Source organism: Dipodomys spectabilis, unplaced genomic scaffold, assembly GCF_019054845.1.
Source record: "Dipodomys spectabilis isolate Male_0828 unplaced genomic scaffold, ASM1905484v1 ptg000318l, whole genome shotgun sequence".
NCBI lineage: Eukaryota > Metazoa > Chordata > Mammalia > Rodentia > Heteromyidae > Dipodomys > Dipodomys spectabilis.
The window spans coordinates 1004783-1024312 of NW_024870995.1; the positions used below are offsets into that span (position 1 = coordinate 1004783).

The 19530-nt window shown below is 66.6% G+C and overlaps 4 protein-coding genes across 4 annotated transcripts in view; 3 read left to right on the plus strand and 1 right to left on the minus strand.

Moving 5' to 3' along the window:
* Nucleotides 1–5177, plus strand: part of Galns (galactosamine (N-acetyl)-6-sulfatase) — a 29006-nt gene extending 23829 nt beyond the window's left edge. Inside the window, exons 11-14 of the mRNA XM_042702203.1 lie at nt 269–371; nt 1764–1885; nt 2871–2988; nt 4445–5177. Coding sequence (XP_042558137.1) covers nt 269–371; nt 1764–1885; nt 2871–2988; nt 4445–4531 — 430 coding nt within the window. The 3' untranslated portion in view covers nt 4532–5177. The remainder of the gene's footprint in view (nt 1–268; nt 372–1763; nt 1886–2870; nt 2989–4444) is intronic.
* Nucleotides 5178–6193: 1016 nt separating this feature from the next.
* Nucleotides 6194–8260, plus strand: Aprt (adenine phosphoribosyltransferase). The gene is made up of 5 exons (XM_042702205.1): nt 6194–6293; nt 6379–6485; nt 7396–7529; nt 7713–7791; nt 7947–8260. The coding sequence occupies exons 1-5, from the start codon at nt 6214–6216 to the stop codon at nt 8087–8089; spliced, it is 543 nt and encodes a 180-aa protein (XP_042558139.1). The 5' UTR covers nt 6194–6213; the 3' UTR covers nt 8090–8260.
* Nucleotides 8261–8601: 341 nt separating this feature from the next.
* On the minus strand, nt 8602–14025 carry Cdt1 (chromatin licensing and DNA replication factor 1). The gene is made up of 11 exons (XM_042702263.1): nt 13829–14025; nt 12390–12450; nt 12255–12329; nt 12030–12178; nt 11449–11646; nt 11215–11360; nt 10972–11075; nt 10495–10683; nt 10108–10275; nt 9844–10045; nt 8602–9284 (listed from the first exon to the last, which is right to left on the minus strand). Exons 1-11 carry the CDS (start codon nt 14023–14025, stop codon nt 9121–9123), a joined length of 1653 nt encoding a protein of 550 aa, XP_042558197.1. The 3' UTR covers nt 8602–9120.
* Nucleotides 14026–14462: 437 nt separating this feature from the next.
* Nucleotides 14463–19303, plus strand: LOC122127950 (basic proline-rich protein-like). Its single transcript, XM_042702264.1, has 4 exons — nt 14463–15084; nt 15194–15935; nt 19052–19121; nt 19211–19303. The coding sequence occupies exons 1-4, from the start codon at nt 14463–14465 to the stop codon at nt 19301–19303; spliced, it is 1527 nt and encodes a 508-aa protein (XP_042558198.1).
* Nucleotides 19304–19530: the final 227 nt, after the last annotated feature.

Sequence of the window (19530 nt, forward strand, 5' to 3'; positions counted from 1 at the left end):
ACCCATCTTTTGCCAGCCTTAGTGCCCTCCTGCCAAGCCATCCTCCCGGGGCCCTGAGTGAGCAAGAGGGCACCAGCCCGAGCCGGGCCCCAGATGTACTGGCCTGGCCGCTTTTCTTGGCTAGGGTGGAACAGAGGCCTTCATGCATGCTGGGGAAGCCCTCTGCCCCAGCCTCCCTCCCAGCCCCTCCCCGCCTGCTGCAGTCTGACCTCTGTCGCTTCCGCTGACCCCTACTCACACACTTAACTATGACCCTCCCCCTCAACAGGCCAATATTCTATTACCGTGGAAACACGCTGATGGCCGTCACCCTTGGCCAGTACAAGGCCCACTTCTGGACTTGGACCAACTCCTGGGAGGAATTCCGACAGGTATGGGTCTCTGGTTGCAGAGCTGGGGGCCGCCCGGGGTGAGACAATGCTGTGCCTCAGCCTGGGCGATCACCTTCATTCAGGGTGAGAGGCTGCCCTCAGCCCCCTGCACACACGCGGGGAAGATGCTAGGGACATGCCACTGGTACCCTGCCAAGATTGAACGTGGGGGCTGACTTGGACCCCACAGGCAGCTTTCAGGGAGCACAACACAGATCCCATAAAGGCCTCTACCACTTTGCCTTTCCACCCTGCCCAGAGCCCTCCTAGGCCCTGCTCAGCCTCTGCCCTGAAACTCAGAATAGGGTCACCTGGGCCCTGAGTTCAAGCCCCAATACCAACAAAAAGAAAGAAGGAAAGAAGGGAAGAAGGGAAAGAAAGAAAAAAAGAAAAGAGTTGGTACTGGAGTTCAGTCTGAGAGACTCCGCTTGAGCCCAGTCTGTACTTGGCTCCCAGGCCTCCTGTCCCCGCTCCGGGCTCTGCTCCTGCGGTGCGGGAGTGGGCGGGTGCTGCTCACCAGCACGCCAGGAGGACAGCTGCCCCAGGGAGCACTTGGGAGAGAGAAGCCCTGGACCCCTGCGGCCTCAGCTTCCCTGCGGGTTACTTGCGGTTATTCTACGGTCCTTGCCTGCAGCCTCAGTGCCCCCCCCATCTTGTCTTTTCTATTCTCTTGGCTTTTGGTGCATAGGGTCCCCTCCCCGGCCTAGTTGTTCTTTTTTGGGGGGGGCTTGAACTCTGGGCCTGGGCGCTGTCCCTCAGCTCAAGGCGAGCGCTCTACTGCTTGAGCTGCAGCGCCATTTCCAGTTTTCTAGTGGTTTATTGGAGATAAGAGTCTCATGGACTTTACTGCCCGGTCAGCTTTGAACCCTGATCCTCAGATCTTAGCCTCCTTGTTGCTAGGATGACAGGCATGAGCCACCGGCACCCAGCCCTGTTTTTTTTTTAAACAAGTACTGGAACTTGAACTTAGGGCCTTGAACTCTCATCTAGCTTTTTGCTCATAGCTTACATTCTACCATTTGAGCCACTCCACCAGGCTGCCTTTGAACCATGCTCAGATCTCAGCTAGGATTACAGGCATGAGCCACCAGCACGGGGCTTCATCCTGACTTTCAACTCCTACAGAGAGGCGGTCTTCCCCCAGAGGTGCATATTGAAGGTGTTAAGAGGAGCTCTTCACTGGGACTTGAAGTCTTGTTAGTCAGGATGGAGATGGGCTAGGCTGCGTTAAAGATGCCCACCCTCCCCCGCAAAGGGGTGTGGGGCACACAGGCCAGGCTTCACCTGCCCCGCTTCCCTGCACCCAGTGGACATCAGGCGGACACTGGAAGAGGCGGCAGGGCCACCCGACGCCACAGGTCCGTGCTCACGCCCCTCCATCTCTCCTTTCAGGGCGTTAACTTCTGCCCCGGGCAGAACGTCTCAGGAGTCACGACCCACACCCAGGAGGAGCACACGAAGCTGCCCCTGGTCTTCCACCTAGGCCGAGACCCAGGGGAGAGGTTCCCACTCAGGTGAGGCGGGGCTGCCCCGTCCAGCAGCCAGAGCAGGCCCCTCTGCACACTCTAGTGGCAGAGGTGACAGGGACAATGAGCACTGGGAGCAGAGCTGGCCGCTCACCAGGTTTGGGGTCCGCCTTTCTCCCTGCATCCCCCCTCCGCTCCCCACCCTGTGGCCTCCCCTCTTCTACTCATTCCAGGCCAGGATGGTCCCTGCTCTGAGCTGCCGCTGAGGACAGGTGTCCAGCACAGACAAGAGACTGGCCAGCCCTGGGCCCCGAACTGCTGGGTGGGGAAGAAGCGTGGGTATTGCCAGGACCTGGGGCGTGGCAAGCTGGGCTCTGGGGACTCTGTGCCTGGGGACACCCAGATCCCCTATGAATGATCACCTGATATGCTTACTAAGTTTTTTTTAAGACCCTGGGTGTCCATGGCTCACGCCTGTCATCCTAGCTACTCAGGAGGCTGAGATCTGAGGATCGTGGTACAAAGCCAGCCAGGGCAGAAAAGTCTGTGACACTCTTATCTCCAGTTAACCACCAGAAAACTGGAAGTGGCGCTGTGGCTCAAGTGGTAGAGTGCTAGCCCCGCATGCTTGAGGCCTTGAGTTGGTGTACGATGTTTGTAAATACTTTAAGCAGTAGTCAGTGCTATGGAGTCCCCACAGAGAAGTCTCGTTCTCAGGGTCAGCCTCTGGGCGATACCTTCTGGGTCCTAGTGGAGACAGAGCAGGGGACAGCCATGCTCCCTGAGCCGGCTGGACTGGCTGCTCACCTTCCTTTGGACTAGCCCTCATCTCCCTCCCTGGGCCCTGAGTCTAAGTACAGGCACGCTGCCTGTCCGTGAGGCCTGGGTCCAGCAGAAGGAGCCAGGCCTGTGTGGGATGTGATCCTCAGTGTGCCTGCCCCCTAGGCTGGTCCCCCTCCCTAGCCTGTCTGGGCCCTCTGCAGAGCCGACGGGTCACAGTGCAGCCTCGTGACCAGTGTCTTCTTGTCTCCAGCTTTGCCAGTGAGGAGTACCAGGTTGCCCTGGAGAGAGCCACCTGGGCTGTCCAGCAGCATCAAGAGGCCTTGGTCCCTGGCCAGCCGCAACTCAACATATGTGACCAGGCAGTCATGGTAGGTGTCTGTGTGCTTGGCCCGCTGCGGGCCGGGCTGCTACTGCCCATACTGCATAGCAGCTTTGATGGGCTGTGGGTACCAAGGAGGAAGTGGGGGGGCTTCGTGCAGTGGAGGGACTGTCCAGGGACATAGAGTGCACTTGCAGCAGTGAAGACAGATGTGCACAGCTTTGTCCATGGCTGCCCTGCTGAAGACTCATCCAGCACTGGACTGGGCAGAGCCTGGAGACCACAGCAGCCCATGGATGAGGAGTCAGCCGGGACTGGGCAGGGCGGAGCCCGGGGACCACAGCAGCCCGTGGATGAGGACCCTGTGGAGGCCGGCGACCGGTGCCTCATGCTCTAGTGTTGCCCAGGGCAGACGAAGCCCTTCCTTCAACAGCAATGTTGCAGGTGCTGCGGGAGGGCAGCAAGGGCCCTTCTCTCAGGACTACTGAGGTGTTGAGCACCCAGTGCATCCTGAAGTAAGGGCTGACTGCAGGGAGTGGTCACTGTCCAGCTGCATAGAAATGACCTGTCCACCTCAGGCTGGTGCTGGGCTAGGGAAGCAGGCAGCACATTGCTGGCTGCCAATGCCATCTTCTGGATGCCAGTGGAACTGCCAACACCGACAGGCCACGGTTAGGTTCCAGAAAGTGGTGCTGGGTCCTCAAACCAACTCAGCTGAGACAGGGCTGTGTGGCTGTCCAGCCTCATCGGCAGTGCTTCCCTGGGAGCTGTGAGGACCCCTGGTGGTCTTGCCCCTATGCCACATCAGGGCCTCCCTGCTTAGCTCTGCCCCCCAAATCCTGGGCCAGCCTGATGAGGGGCTGTGACATCTTCTGGTCTCACATCAAGGCCATCACAGCCCTCTTCACCCTTGATCAGACCCACAGCACTGCTTCCACCCTTCACAGGCAGGGAGTGCCCAGCCCGCAGCAGCAGCACTGTCGCTGTCTGGGGCCAAGCCACTGTCTCCACACTCTCTGGCTCAATAAACCCAGACACAAGGCTTGGGTGGGAGCCCAGCAGACTAGGCCACCTCCAGTTCTCTCAGAGGGTTCCTCCTAGGGGTCCATGTTCCAGCCCTCCCTCCCCCCCCCACCCCCAGAGGCTTCCAGAACACAGGGCTGTCCAAGCTACCCTGACAGGCACAGCAGTGGCAGCTTTCCTGGCACTTGCGTGTGTACCTCCTGCCAGCTTCTGCCACTTGTGAGTGCTATGTGAATTTGATTACCAGATGTTCTCCTGCCCAGTGGCCCACACCCACTGCCCAGATACTCCTCCGCAGAGCAAGGCTTCAGGGAAAGTACAGGGCTCCACGTTCCTGTGATTCCAATGCGCGCGTGAGCTTCTACCTGCATGGTGTAGGCTGCCAACCTCCACCCTGCCAGGGGGTGGGACCAGTGTCCGGGACAGGCCAGGCTGAGGTGCCTAGAATAACTACACATTCTTTGCTGAATTTTATTTCCTAGAACTGGGCACCGCCGGGCTGTGAAAAGCTGAAGAAGTGCCTGACGCCTCCTGAGTCGGCTCCCACCAAGTGCCTCTGGCCCCATTAGCTTCTGTTTGGACCCAGGCCAGGCTCAGAATCTCCCGCTGGAGGATAAGAAGGCTCTGGCCTCAGGACTCCCATGTTGGAAGAATTCCAGTTGCCCTCTGCCTTGCCCACCACCAGATAGCACCTGCAACCAGTGGCAGGGCCTGAGACCACACCCAAGACCCGTCCCTAGAGCCCACAGTCTAGTGCTGTCCAGTCCTGGACCTGCCATGCAGCTGGCCACAAATAGGTTCTGACCACAGTAGCCCATCCGTGCCCAGTGCCCCTGTCCAGGGTCTGGAGCCCAGGGGGCATCTTCTCGCTGGTCTGCTTCACCCCTGGCACTGAAGACCGTGGGGCTGATCTAAACTGAGCCCTCGGGGCTGGGCAGCAGGAGGACAGCACCCATGGCATCGGCCTCCCGTCCTGCGCCACCCACAGGGCTGTGAGCCGGGGGAGCTGGAGACAGGCAGCAGCCTCAGCCACCATGGCAAAGCTGCCGGCGCTGCCGCAGAGCCGGGGTCCCCCGCCCGCCCAGCCCGGTGGGGCCTGGCCCGCCACCGCCACCGGGGCTGCTGGAACACCTTTCATGTTTGCACGGGGACCCCTACGAAGCTGAGCTGTGGAGGGCGAGCGGAGAAGTCTGGCCAAGAATCGGAAGCACTCCACCCCGTGTCCTCTTTGGTCTTTGGCGGGCTTGTTGCGGGACCCCCGCCCAGGGCCCTGGCCCTGCCCACCTCGGGCCGAGGCTCTCCGCCCCGCGCGGGGAGGGGCTCTGCGCACGGGGCTTCCCGGCCGGGCACGCGCCTCGGCCCCGCTGCGCCCAGTGCGGGAGGGGGGTGGCCCGAGGGCGCGCACGGGTGGGCGAAATGGCGACCCTCCTGCGGGGGGGGGGGGGGGGGGGGGAGCCGGCTGCCCCGCCCGCGGAGCCACGCCCAGTCGCGAAGTCCTGAGCCTCGCGACTCCACATCCCCGGAAGCGTCACGCCCGGCGCGCAGAACCAGCCCTCGGTGGTGTGAAGCTCAGAGCCCCGCGACGCCACGCCCTCGGCGGAGCCCCGCCCCCCGGAAGGCGCGCAGACCGGCCCTGGGTGATGTCCCGCCTGGCCGCGAAGCCCAGAGCCCCGCGACGCCACGCCCACGGCGGAGCCACGCCCCCGGAAGCGTCACGCCCGGTGCGCAGAACCAGGCCCTCGGTGATGTGAAGCCCTGAGCCCCGCGAAGCCACGCCCATGGCGGAGCCCCGCCCCTGGGACGCCACGCCCAGCCTCGGAGCCCCGCCCCCCGGAAGCGTCACGCCCGGCGCGCAGACCGGCCCTGGGTGATGTCCCGCCTGGCCGCGAAGCCCTGAGCCCCGCGACGCCACGCCCATGACGGAGCCCCGCCCCCGGGACGCCACGCCCAGCCTCGGAGCCCCGCCCCCCGGAAGCGTCACGCCCGGCGCGCAGACCGGCCTCGGTGTTGTCCCGCCTGGCCGCGAAGCCCAGAGCCCCGCGACGCCACGCCCAGCCTCGGAGCCACGCCCCCGGAAGCGTCACGCCCGGCGCGCAGACCGGCCTCGGTGTTGTCCTGCCTGGCCGCGAAGCCCAGAGCCCCGCGACGCCACGCCCTCGCTCGGCCCCGCCCCTTCCGCGCAGGCCCCGCCCCCGGGCCTTTTCTCCCGCTTCCCGCTCCACCCTCCCCACCCCGGCTCCCGCACGCGGCCATGGCGGACCCGGAGCTGCAGCTGGTGGCGCGGTGCATCCGCAGCTTCCCGGACTTCCCCATCCCCGGCGTGCTGTTCCGGTGCGGGCGCGGGCGCGGGCGCGGGCGCGGGGTCCTTCGGGCCGCCGCCCGCCGGCCCCGGCTCACCGGCCCGTCCTCCGTGCAGGGACATCGCGCCGCTCCTGAAGGACCCCGACTCCTTCCGCGCCTCCATCCATCTGCTGGCCGCCCACCTGAGAGCCACGCACGGCAGCCGCATCGACTACATCGCAGGCGAGTGGCCGGCCGCGCCCGGACCCCCGGCCCGCCCCCCCCTCCCCGGTGGTCATCCTCCCCCCCCCACCCCGACCCATCACCCCCCCTCCCCGGGCCCGTCACTCCGTCCTCCTCCCCTCCCCCGGCCCGTCACCCCCCCCCCCCCCCCCCCCGGCCTACCCCGGCCCGTTACTCCGTCCCCCCCCCCCTCCTGGCCTGGCCTGGCCCAGCACAGCACCCTGCTGCTGGGCGTGTCCCGTCCACGGCCAGAGGGAAGCTCCAGTCCCCTGCAGGCCGCAGCCCCTCGCGCACTTGCCGCCTGCTATCCGCCTAGTTTAGAGGGCCGCCTCCCTTCCCTCTCTCCTGCAGTGTGGTGGTCACACCCACACCCCCGAGTGCCTGGTCCTGGGACTCCGCATCCCAGGAGGCAGCTCTGACCGGGCAGGGAGGACAGGGGTCTCCTGACTGGCCCTGCAGGAAGGCCCTGGCCACCCATGATGGGATGGTCTCCACCACAGCTCAGCTCACGTGGACTGGCCAGCTCTCGCTGCGGCCTCCCCGGTGGACTGGGCACTCCATGGCTTGCTACACGTGACAGATACTAAGTGGCTCTGGGCAGTGCCCGAGGCAGGCGGCGGCCCCAGGGCTAAGATGAAGCCCAGCAGGACAAAGCCCTGAGACCTGCTCACCTGTGGCTCACAGACTGTTATCTGTAAGGAAGCTGAGATCCAAAGGTCACAGTTCAAAGTCAACCTGGACAGAAGTCAGTGAGACTCAAAAACTAGTCCCACCTAACCAGCAAAAAGCTGGAAGTGGAGCTGTGGCTGTAGTGGCAGAGTAGCTGGAGGTCCAGGGTCACTGGGCTGCACCCCAGCCTGTGGGGACTCCTGTCCGGGCCGCTCTGCCACCCAGCACCTACCACCCACAGGCCTAGACTCCAGGGGCTTCCTGTTTGGACCCTCCCTGGCCCAGGAGCTGGGCCTGGGCTGTGTGCTCATCAGGAAGCGTGGGAAGCTGCCAGGCCCCACAGTGTCTGTGTCTTATGCACTGGAGTACGGCAAGGTGAGCCTACGGTCAGGTCGAAGGGGACAGTCACCACCCAGTGCTCCTCAGCTCACCGGGGGTCACTGGGCCTGAGCTCCCTGGGAGCCTGTGGCTACAGGAGCTATGGCTCACACAGCCAGGAAGCCAGGGGTGGCCACCTGTTGCTTCTCGGGCTCTGCAGTGTCCTCTTCCTGTGCACAGGCTGAGTTGGAGATCCAGAAAGATGCCCTGGAGCCGGGGCAGAAGGTGGTGGTTGTGGATGATCTGCTGGCCACTGGTGGTAAGACTTCCCCAGAACAGACCCAAGGCCTCAAAGGGTGCTTTGAAGGGCAGGAGTTGGGTGCCTGGCCGCTCACTGGTGGTGAGAAGCACTGTGCTGTCCACTTCCTCCCTCCTGTACCCACCGGAGGTCAGAGCAGACTATTGCACCCACAGGAACCATGCGAGCAGCCTGCGAGCTGCTGGGTCAGCTGCGCGCCGAGGTGCTGGAGTGCATCAGCCTGGTGGAGCTGACCTCGCTCAAGGGCAGGGAGAAGCTGGGGCCAGTGCCCTTCTTTTCTCTCCTGCAGTACGAGTGACCCAACAGCACCTCCACCACCTCAGGACAGACTGGTTCACCTTCCTGCCTTCAGTATCCTCCGGGGGCCCTGGCAGTAGCCAGCTACATTTTTCTGTGGGGCTCCCCCAGGGCCTTCCTGAAGGTCCCAGTGTCGACAAACAGCAATATCACAGTAAAGAGCTTTTGTACATGTGTTGTGTCCTGTGGTCCAGGGCTGGGAGGCCTGGACCAAAGTATAAACCCAGCCACGGCAGTAAATAGCAGCCCCACGGAGAGCAAGTGTTTTTCCTGGAGGCCATTAGCCTCACCTGCTCTGAGTCCTCACTTTGGGGGAGGGGGTCAGTAATGAGGCCTGGACACTTCCAGAGCCACAGCACCACTTCCAGTTCATGTGCTGAGGTGGAACCCAGGGCTTCATGCATGCTAGGCAAGTACTCCCCACACTGAGCCACGTCCCCAAGCCCCAGGGGTCCTCTTGGTGACAAGGCTAAAAGGTTAAGACTGAAAATCAGGTTTTCTTGCTGAGCTTTCTTTCAGATATTAGGAATGTTTATTTTAGAGTTTAACAGATCAAGCCATACTACAGGTCCTACTTAAATGCTTAGAGCAAAATAAAAAAACGAAATGAGCTCAATTTTTACAAGCTATTTCAGCCCAAAATGTAGAAAATAATCTATGGTTAGACCCTCATCATTAATTGCTCTCAAACCTAAACACAAGTCTGCAAGTTCCTGACATCTGACGCAGTTTGGTCTTAGCTTCAAGCCTATCTAAGTAAGCCTTGGATGTTGAATTGCTCAGGGTGGAGGCCACCCACAGGCCTTGGGGATGGACAGCAATGTTCCTCCACCCTGATATGTTTGCTTCAGGATAGGCAATGGGTATCTGGGGGGCATCTGTGACAATCATGTTCTGTTATGACCCCCAGTGCACCTGCCACAGCAGCAGAGACATGAGGCCCTGGCCAGGGCGTGGGACTGCCTGGCTGGGACCCGGAGACGCCTGCTGGCAGAGAGCAAGCATGGGCATGGGGGGGGCTCTCGTGGCAGCTCAGCTCAGCCCCTCCGCACGGGCCTGCCGGGCCAGCCGCCCAGCGATGTCCGCCAGGTCAGCAGCCTTGTCCAGCTTGATGTAGGTGTCAGTGCGGACACGGTGCAGACTAAGCCAGTCTGGCAGCAGCTCAGACAGGAGCAGCAGGTGCTTCTCCATCTCACCTGCGAAGAGTGGGGCTTGACTTGGAATCCCAATGTGCCCACGTGCCTGAGCTTTGGCACAGCCCTCCAGCCAGGACCTTCAATCAGGCACTGTCTGAAAAAAGCAGTGACTGCTACGTAAACTAGACCCGGTAGAAGCCAGGTCTGAGTTTCCTGGGCAGAGCCCCCAAAGACAGAAGCTAAGTATGGACAAGGCAAAGACTCCAGCTGAGGCCTGAGCATGTGGACCCCACCCAGGGAAGGCCCAAACCAGCTGGTACCCTGCAGGTGGCCCACCAGGAGCCTCTGGTGCTTGAAGCCACGTGAGCAGGCCTGGGAGAGAGCAGCTGGCAGTCCTTGGGTAGCTGAGAGCCAGAGGCTCGTGAGCTGTGAGGGTCAGGCCACAAGGAAGCCACCGGGAAGCTGTGTGACCGGCACAGAGGCCATGGGCCTGACAGCACTCAGCAGCAGGCCCCAGGGCGCACCGGGCATGAACAGTCCACATGGACATCCAGGAGACAGGCCCAAGCCCGGCTTTTACAGGAGGCACTATGGGCCAACCGAGTAAACCAGCACATACCTGGGCTCAAAGTGGCCCGGCAGCTGCCCACCATTCTGGCACAGGCCACCTCCATGGTGAGTGCTGGCTTCCGCTCAGACACGAAGACACTGCGTAGCACACGAGCCAGCTCAGGCAGCCGCTCCAGCCGCTGCAAGCGCAGGTCCTGCTCTGGCTGCCGCATCATCTGTGCCAGCTGCCTCTGGGCCTCCTTGGCCCGGATCTGCAGGGGAGGGGCAGTGAGCAGCAGAAGGGGGTCCCATGCCCCCACCCCCACTCACTTACCCGCTCCAGGAGGGCCAGGGACACGCCTTTCAGGGCACTGGGGGAGGCGGCAGGGGGGGTGGCGGGTGGCGTGGCCGGCAGGGCAGCAGGTGGGGTGGCCAGCAGAGCTGAGCCGGGGCTGCCAGACTCAGCTGAATGCAGGGCCAGCTCGCTCAAGGCCTTCTCCATCTGCAGGTGAGTACAGGTCAGAAAGAAAACCCCAGCTCTGCGTGGATTCCTGCCCAAGGTCCCAGCACCTCAGTGGCCTGCACTCCTCTACTCCCCAAGTGGGTGGGTGAAAGGGCGTCCCGATACTGGCCCAGCCAGGTGGCACCAAGTACCCAAGGCTGCTCAGCATTGAGCTCCACCCCAGGACAAAGGGCCAGCTCAGAGCCGGGCCAGCCTCACCTTGGGCGACATGAAGCTGCGAGCGTGGGCCAACACTTCCCGGGCCGTGGTGAGCTGCTCAGTGGTGGGCGGCTGGGGCAGCTCTGCCGGCTCAATGTCAGGGACTTGGTCCACGTTGAAGCGTGGGTGCCAGCGCATCAGCTGGTCCTCAGGCACCACCATGGGGGGGTTCAAGGAGGCCAGGAAGACCTGTGGGAGAGAGCGGGCGTTAGGCTGCTGGAGTTGCTCCAGCTAGATGGCCCTGGGAAAACCGCTTGTCTAGGCACTAAAAGCCAGGTAGGAGGAGGATCTGCGGCCTTACACATGGGCAGCACCAAATGCACCAAAGCTTATGGTTAGTCCTGAGGCCCCCAGCAGCAGATGCCAAGCCTCTCCTCTCCCCCTCCTGAGATTGAAAGCCTTCCACTTCCAGAATGCTGTGCTTGCTGACAGAGCAGCTCCCACTGGGTGTGGGCACGACACTCGCCCGGCACTGACCTTGTGGTGCTCCTTCACGCGCCTCACCAGGTTCTGGCGGAACACCTGTCTCCGGTGCAGGAGGCGCGAGGCTGTGAGCTGGGGGACTGCAGCTCCACCGGGCTCTGAGAAGAGAGTCCATCTGAGCCCCAGGCTCGCCCAGCACATGACCCCTGACACAGGTGGGGAGCAAACACCTTGTGCCATACTCCAAACGTGGGTCACAGGTGAACGCATGTGGCCAAGGCCAGGCCCCGTGCTCACCCTGGTCCAGCAGCGGCTCAATGGTCAGCTGGTAATCTGACCTCTTGACGCCATCCTTGAAGGTGGGGACATTGCGCTCCTGACGGAAGCAGTAAGACTCGGGGTACACAGTTTTGATCTGGCCCACATTGCGCTCCTCAAAGCGCCTACAGAGAAGACACTTGGTCAGAAGAAACTGGCGGGGCTGGGTCAGACACGGAGGGCAGACAGAACCCAGCCACACAGGCCACTCACTTGCGCATCATGTCCTGTACACCCTGCTTGACCTTGGAGAAGGTCACTGTCTCCGCGCGGTTGTGAAGCATGCCCACAATGGTGTCCATGCTGTGGAACATCTGGGCCAGCACCTGGTACTTGTAGGGCAGCACAAGGCCCGGAGGCCCAGGCTGGGCCAAGGCATGGAAGCGCTGGTAGGCGGGAACCTTCTCGCCACTGTCAGAGGGGGGCAGACTCATGAGACCACACACTCCCTCCAGTGCCTAGCAGCAGGCCACAGGGTCAGAGAACTGCACAAAGCCAGCGAACACCCACTGCCTGCCTGCAAGGCTAGTGCTCCCACACAGGGAGCCCTCCGGCATGCCTGTCCAGTGGCCTGACCCAGACAGGAGGACACAGGAACAGTTAGCAGACTGTATGTCCACCCTACCTCCAGATGAGGTTACGCAGTGCAGCTAGCAAGCAGGCATCTAGGGTCTGTCTGCCAGGCACACCAACTGTCCCAGCCCAAGGAGCAGCTCCCGGGTCTATCACCCACCCTGGCCCTGCAGTGCCTCCCACCAGCCTATCTCCCAGACACAACAGCCAATGGGACTCACCATGGCTCTGCAGGCTGCTCAGCCTGGGGACTGAGAGCCTCCTCAACATCCTTCTGGGCTTGGGCCCTCAGTGCCTGGACCCTAGCACCCGCTTCTCGTGCCCGCTGCAGGCGACACCGGAGATCAGAGATGGAGTTCTTAGAGGAGACCTAGGAACTCAGATAGTGTCAGGACAGGCCATCACCCTACAGTACCTCCCACAACCTGCCCTGGCCGCCTCCTCACCTCTTCCTGGTGGGTCTTGGGGTGGGGCTGGGGCTCCACTGTAGCTGTGGCTTTCTTGGTCCTCTTACCCAGGGACTGCTGGGTGGAACTGAAGGTAGCCAGGGTGCTGGGGACATCTGGGGGACTGGGGGCAACTGGGGAGCTGGGGACATCTGGGGTGCTGGGAACATCGGGGGAGCTGGGAACATCAGGGAAGCTGAGCGTGGCCGGGGAGCTGGCAGAGGAATCCTGGCAAGAAAAGAACCGTCCATGGTGAGTGTGGACAGGGGCAGGGGCTGGCTTCAGTCACTTATCTAGACTCCTGGCCAGAAATCAGGGTCCCGCGAGCTGTCTAGGAGGGGCAGGGTCGGCTGGGCCTTCCCAGCCGGCCAGGGCGGTGCTGGCTCGCAGGCCCACAGGGCCCGCAGGGCCCCGGTGCACCAGGGCCAGGCCTGACCTCCGGGCTCTCCTGCATTTGTCCGCCCCCCCAACCCCCCCCCCCCCGACCTCACCCCCCCCTCCCCCCGCCTCACTGGGTCCAGCAGCCGCAGCCGCCCCCCCTCTTCCCCCCCATCACCCCCTCACCGGGTCCAGCAGCCCCTGCCGCCCCCTCCTCCCCCCCCCCCCGCGTCCCCCCTCCCCCTGTCCCCCCCCTCACCGGGTCCAGCAGCCGCAGCCGCCCCCCTCCCCCCCCGTCCCCCCTCCCCCCACCCCCCCCCTCACCGGGTCCAGCAGCCGCAGCCGCCCCCCTCCCCCCGTCCCCCCCTCACCAGGTCCAGCAGCCGCAGCCGCCCCCCTCCTCCCCCCCCCGCGTCCCCCCTCCCCCCCGTCCCCCCCCCTCACCGGGTCCAGCAGCCACAGCCGCCCCCCCTCCCCCCGTCCCCCCTCCCCCCCACCACCCCCCTCACCGGGTCCAGCAGCCGCAGCCGCCCCCCTCCTCCCCCTCCCCCCGTCCCCCCCTCACCGGGTCCAGCAGCCGCAGCCGCCCCCCCTCTCCCTCCTCCCCCCCCCTCCCCCCCGTCCCCCCCTCACCGCGTCCAGCAGCCGCCCCCCCCCCTCCCCCCCCCTCCCCCCCGTCCCCCCCCTCACCGCGTCCAGCAGCCGCCCCCCCCCTCCCCCTCGTCCCCCCCCCTCACCGCGTCCCCCCCCTCACCGGGTCCAGCAGCCGCAGCCGCCCCCCCCTCCCCCCGTCCCCCCCTCACCGCGTCCAGCAGCCGCAGCCGCCCCCCCTCCCCCTCCTCCCCCCCGTACCCTCCGTCCCCCCCCTCACCGCGTCCCCCCCCTCACCGGGTCCAGCAGCCGCAGCCGCCCCCCCCTCTCCCTCCTCCCCCCCCTCCCCCCCGTCCCCCCCTCACCGCGTCCAGCAGCCGCCCCCCCTCCCCCCTCGTCCCCCCCTCACCGCGTCCCCCCCCTCACCGGGTCCAGCAGCCGCAGCCGCCCCCCCTCCCCCCCCCTCCCCCCCTCACCGCGTCCAGCAGCCGCAGCCGCCCCCCTCCTCCCCCCCCCCCCCCGCGTCCCCCCTCCCCCCCGTCCCCCACCTCACCGCGTCCAGCAGCCGCCCCCCTCCCCCCCGTCCCCCCCTCACCGCGTCCAGCAGCCGCAGCCGGCGGCGAGCGGGTGGCGCGGGCCGGGCGGCCCCGGGCTCGGCGGGGGCCCGGGCGCGCTTGCGGCTGCCGCCCGAGGCGAGGACGGGCCCCGCGGGGCTCGGGGTGCGGCAGGCCGGCTTGGCCCGCCGCGCGGCGGAGCCGGGGCCGCGGCGCGCGAAGAAGTCCGTGAGCCGCCGCTGAGCCATGGCGGGACGCGGGCGCGCTCGCAGCTTTCGCGCGGTTTTCGGCAGCTTCCGCCTCCCGTCGGGGCTGCGCCAATGAGCGGAGCGCACGGGGGTGGGGCGGGAAATGGCCTCGGGCGCATGCGCGCTGGGATGAGCGGCGTGGCCCGGAAGCGGTGGGGGAGAGACGCTTGGAGGAGCGGAGCGCGTGCGCACTGAGGCGAGCGGTGTGGTAAGGAGCTCGGGCCTGCTCGCGGTGGGGGGGGGGGGGGGGGGAGGAGAGGGGGAAACGCTTGGGCGAGCGCAGCGCGTGCGCAGTGGTGGCCGACTGTGCGGCCTCCGCACATGCGCCGTGGACGTTAACAGGTCCCGCGCGTAGTTTGCACTCGGCCCCTGGACTCGGTGCGGCCTCGGAGTGGGGTTGCGGTCCCGGCCGGACACGGGTGTGCGTGGCGAGTGCGATGAGCCTGCCGAGCCTCCCCGCGCCGAGTGCCGCGTGCGCCCTCCGCCCGGGGTCGGCGCCCGACGGGCCGGACAGGCGCCACAGCGGGCGCACGGGCGGGGGGGCGACCCCAGACCGGCGCCCCGGGCCCGCTCCCCCCGACCGCACCGGCTGCTCCGACCTCGCCCTGGAGCACCGCCCGTCCCGCTCCGCCCGCCCCGCCCCGCCCCCGAGCCCTGCCCCGCCACCACCGTGCCCCGCCCCCGAGCCCCGCCACCACCGTGCCCCGCCCCCACCGTGCCCCGCCCCCGAGCCCCGCCACCACCGTGCCCCGCCCCCGAGCCCCGCCACCACCGTGCCCCGCCCCCGAGCCCCGCCACCACCGTGCCCTGCCCCGCCACCACCGTGCCCCGCCCCCGAGCCCCGCCACCACCGTGCCCTGCCCCGCCCCGCCCGGCCCCGCCACCACCGTGCCCCGCCCCCGAGCCCCGCCACCACCGTGCCCCGCCCCCGAGCCCCGCCCCCGAGCCCCGCCCCGCCCCCGCCACCACCGTGCCCCGCCACCACCGTGCCCTGCCCTGCCCCGCCACCACCGTGCCCCGCCACCACCGTGCCCCGCCCCGCCCGGCCCCGCCACCACCGTGCCCCGCCCGGCCCCGCCACCACCGTGCCCCGCCCCGCCCGGCCCCGCCCCCGAGCCCCGCCCCGCCCCCGAGCCCTGCCCCGCCACCACCGTGCCCCGCCCCCGAGCCCCGCCACCACCGTGCCCCGCCCCCGAGCCCCGCCACCACCGTGCCCCGCCCCCGAGCCCCGCCACCACCGTGCCCCGCCCCCGAGCCCCGCCCCCGAGCCCCGCCACCACCGTGCCCTGCCCCGCCCCGCCCGGCCCCGCCACCACCGTGCCCCGCCCCCGAGCCCCGCCACCACCGTGCCCCGCCCCCGAGCCCCGCCACCACCGTGCCCCGCCCCCGAGCCCCGCCACCACCGTGCCCCGCCCCCACCGTGCCCCGCCCCCGAGCCCCGCCACCACCGTGCCCCGCCCCCGAGCCCCGCCACCACCGTGCCCCGCCCCCGAGCCCCGCCACCACCGTGCCCTGCCCCGCCACCACCGTGCCCCGCCCCCGAGCCCCGCCACCACCGTGCCCTGCCCCGCCCCGCCCGGCCCCGCCACCACCGTGCCCCGCCCCCGAGCCCCGCCACCACCGTGCCCCGCCCCCGAGCCCCGCCACCACCGTGCCCCGCCCCCGAGCCCCGCCACCACCGTGCCCTGCCCCGCCCCGCCCGGCCCCGCCACCACCGTGCCCCGCCCCCGAGCCCCGCCACCACCGTGCCCCGCCCCCGAGCCCCGCCACCACCGTGCCCCGCCCCCGAGCCCCGCCACCACCGTGCCCTGCCCCCGAGCCCCGCCCCCGAGCCCCGCCACCACCGTGCCCTGCCCCGCCCCGCCCGGCCCCGCCACCACCGTGCCCCGCCCCCGAGCCCCGCCACCACCGTGCCCTGCCCCGCCCCGCCCGGCCCCGCCCCCACCGTGCCCCGCCCCCGAGCCCCGCCACCACCGTGCCCTGCCCCGCCCCCGCCCGGCCCCGCCCCCACCGTGCCCCGCCCCCGAGCCCCGCCACCACCGTGCCCTGCCCCGCCCCGCCCGGCCCCGCCACCACCGTGCCCCGCCACCACCGTGCCCTGCCCCGCCCCCGAGCCCCGCCCCTGAGCCCTGCCCTGACCCGCCCCCGAGCCCCGCCCCGCCCCCGAGCCCTGCCCCGCCACCACCGTGCCCTGCCCCGCCCCCGAGCCCCGCCCCTGAGCCCTGCCCTGACCCGCCCCCGAGCCCCGCCCCTGAGCCCTGCCCTGACCCGCCCCCGAGCCCCGCCCCGCCAACCCTCCCCCCCCCCCCCCCCCCCCGAGACCTGCCCCGCCCCCGAGACCTGCCCCGCCCCCGAGACCTGACCCACCCTGGTGCCCTGCCCTGCCCTGCCCCTGAGCCCTGCCCTGACCCGCCCCCGAGCCCTGCCCTGCCCCGCCCCTGAGCCCTGACCCTCCCCGTGCCCTGACCCGCCCCCGAGACCTGCCCCGCCCCCGAGACCTGACCCACCCTGGTGCCCTGCCCCGCCCCGCCCCCGAGCCCTGCCCTGCCCCTGAGCCCTGCCCCGCCCCCGAGCCCTGCCCTGCCCCGCCCCCGAGCCCTGACGAGCCGCCACCCCCCCCAGCCCTGCCCCGCCCCCGAGACCTGACCCGCCCTGGTGCCCTGCCCCGCCCTCGTGCCCCGCCCCCGTGCCCTGCCCCGCCCTCGTGCCCTGCCCCGCCCTCAAGCAATGTGCCCTGCCACTAGTACACTGTCCTGCCCCTCCTGTGCTGCGCCCCGCCCTCGTGCGCTGCGCCCCGCCCCTTGTGAGCTGCGCCCCGCCCTCATGCACTGCGCCCCGCCCCTTGTGAGCTGCGCCCCGCCCCTTGTGAGCTGCGCCCCGCCCTCATGCGCTGCGCCCCGCCCCTTGTGAGCTGCGCCCCGCCCCTTGTGAGCTGCGCCCCGCCCCTTGTGAGCTGCGCCCCGCCCCTTGTGAGCTGCGCCCCGCCCTCGTGCGCTGGCCCCGCCCTCGTGCGCTGCACCGCCCGGCCTTAGGGCTGGGAGGGGAGACGGGCACAGGGCACCTGCGCTCTGGGGCGCGAGCGGCCCACCCGCTGGCCCGGGTGCCGGCCCGGTGCCAGGCGCACCCAGCACCCGAGCCGCGCACCCCGGCTCTGAAAGCCACGCTGGGAAGCATTGGTCTGGCCTCTGCACACAGCCCTCTTCCCCAGGCTGGAGTGCCCCCGTGGGTCTCACCCCCAGTGCCCCGCGTGTGCGCCCCGAGGGCGCAGAGCTGGCGAGCCGGGAAGCGGCTCCGTCCTTGCCCGCCCGAAGGCCTGCGGAAGGCCCGCAGGGGAGCCCGCACACTCTAGGCTTGTAACTCCAGGCTGTAGCCCCATCCCGGGCAGCTGCACCTCCCAGGAGGGCCACTGGCTCTCCACCAGGATCCAGCTGCTCTTGGCTCCTTCCGCCAGACAACCCTACAATCTGCTATAGATGGGACAAAGAGCGGAGACGGAGAAGACACCACTGCTGTCCACAGGGGAGTGACCCAGGCCGCCTCCTGCCCAGCCTCAGTTTTCCCTGTGTACCACAAGATCTCATGGACCCTGCAGTGAGGATTCTGGGAAAAGGAGCCCTCATGTTTGTCTCAGTGAGGACACTTGTCACACTTCAGAGAGATCAGGATGGGAAGAGGTTTAACTTTGTCCACCCCTATATGAGCATCTAGCCCACTAGAAATGCAATGTGAGCGGCGCTGGTGGTTCATACCTATTATCCTCGCTACTCAGGAGACTGAGATCTGAGGATCATGGTGTGAAGCCAGTCCCTGCAGAAAAGTCTGAGAGACTCCTATATCCAACTAGCTAGCCAAAGCAAGAAGTGGAGGTGTGGCTCAAGGGGTAGAGTACTCACATGGAACAAAACAAGCATGGAGCATGAGGGCCTGAGTTCAAGCCCCAGTATCAGCACACACATAAAAAGCAAGAACCAAAAAGCCAGAAGTGGCGCTGTGGCTCAAGTGGTAGAGTGCTAGCCTTGAGCTGAAGAGCTAAACGCCCTGGCCCAGAGTTCAGGCCCCAGGACCGACCAAAAAAAAAAAAAAAGCAAGAACTCATAAAGTTGTTGTCTTTCAACACAATTATCATCACCACCACCACAAACATTCTGATTAACCTGTAATTCCAAAGCTGGGTGCTGGGACTGGGAAGGTGGCTCAATGGTAGAGTGCTTGCCTTGAGCTGAAGAGCTGAGAGACAGCGCCCAGGCCGAGTTCAGGCCCCAGGAAAAAGCTGGGTCCTGGAGGCTCATGCCTATCAGCCTGGCTATTTAGGCTGAGATACAAAACCAGCCTAGGAAGAGAGTCCATCTCCAAAATAATCAACAAAAGAATGAGCTAGATGTGTGGTCGAGATGCTGAGCACCACTGAGCAAGTGAGCCAAGCAAGCCTGAGTTCAAACCCACTCTACTGACCACATGCCCCAGATGGCGGAGCATCACGCCTGACTTCCAGCCAGTGGAGGCCAGGTGAGGGGTCAGGTGAGGGGTCAGGCCTCGGGGTGGAAGAGTGTGAGGACCTGAGCCAAGTCTGCACCTTGGCTTTGCCCCACGGCAGCAAGGGGGATGGGCAGGGCAACTTGGGCCCAGCCCTGCTGTACGTGGAGCCAGGAAGCTTCTTGAGCCGCCGTTTCCACTGCCCATACAGTGAACCGGCAGACCAGCCCCCGTGCCCAGGACCGCTGCTCACGTGGCTGGACCACCTGGGCAGAGGGTCAGGCTACAGAGGCATTGGCCCTAGCTGGGTCCTTAGGCTCTTGGTGTGTGTGTGTGCCCTGTTTGGGGACCACAGGCCAACTGGGTTGAGGCCACCTTGGCTTACCTGACACCCGTAGCCCTCCACGGCCTACCAGTGTTGGTAGATGTAGCCCCCTCCCTGACAGTGATTGCACTGTTTATGAGAACTCAAGCAGAAGAGTTCCAGAATGCCTGAGAGCAGTTGAGTCATTTGATAACACTTTGGCATTGCCTCAGATTGCTCCCTATTCAGGGAGAAGGCCGAGGTCTCCCAACGTATCCAGACAACTGAGCAAACCCCGGGGGCTTCGACCCCAGGCGAGGTGGGTGTCCCCTGCCCCTGCACGGGGCTGGGCAGCTCTCGCCAGGCCCCTGAACCACCTTCGAGTTCCCTCCTGCCATGACTTTGAAGGCCCTGCTCCACATCAGAGAGAGCCAGCAGCTGGAGGTGCAGAATGCAGTGGCCGTGGCCTTGATTTGGGAGGTTGCAGTCCTTCAGCGATGAGGGCAGTGGGACGGTCGGCGGCCGGCCCAGCAGCACTGACTGGGCCTGCGGATGTGCGGGTGGCAGACATCAAGGTGTGGAAGAGAGAGTCGGGGGAAGGGGGCAGCTGGTATTTGGGCAGTGGGGTTTACTCGGCCCCACCGGGACTGGAGATACGGCTCAGCGTGGCGTTCTTGTCTGGCATGTGTGTCTCTGGGTTCTATCCCAGCACTGAAACTCACACGGCT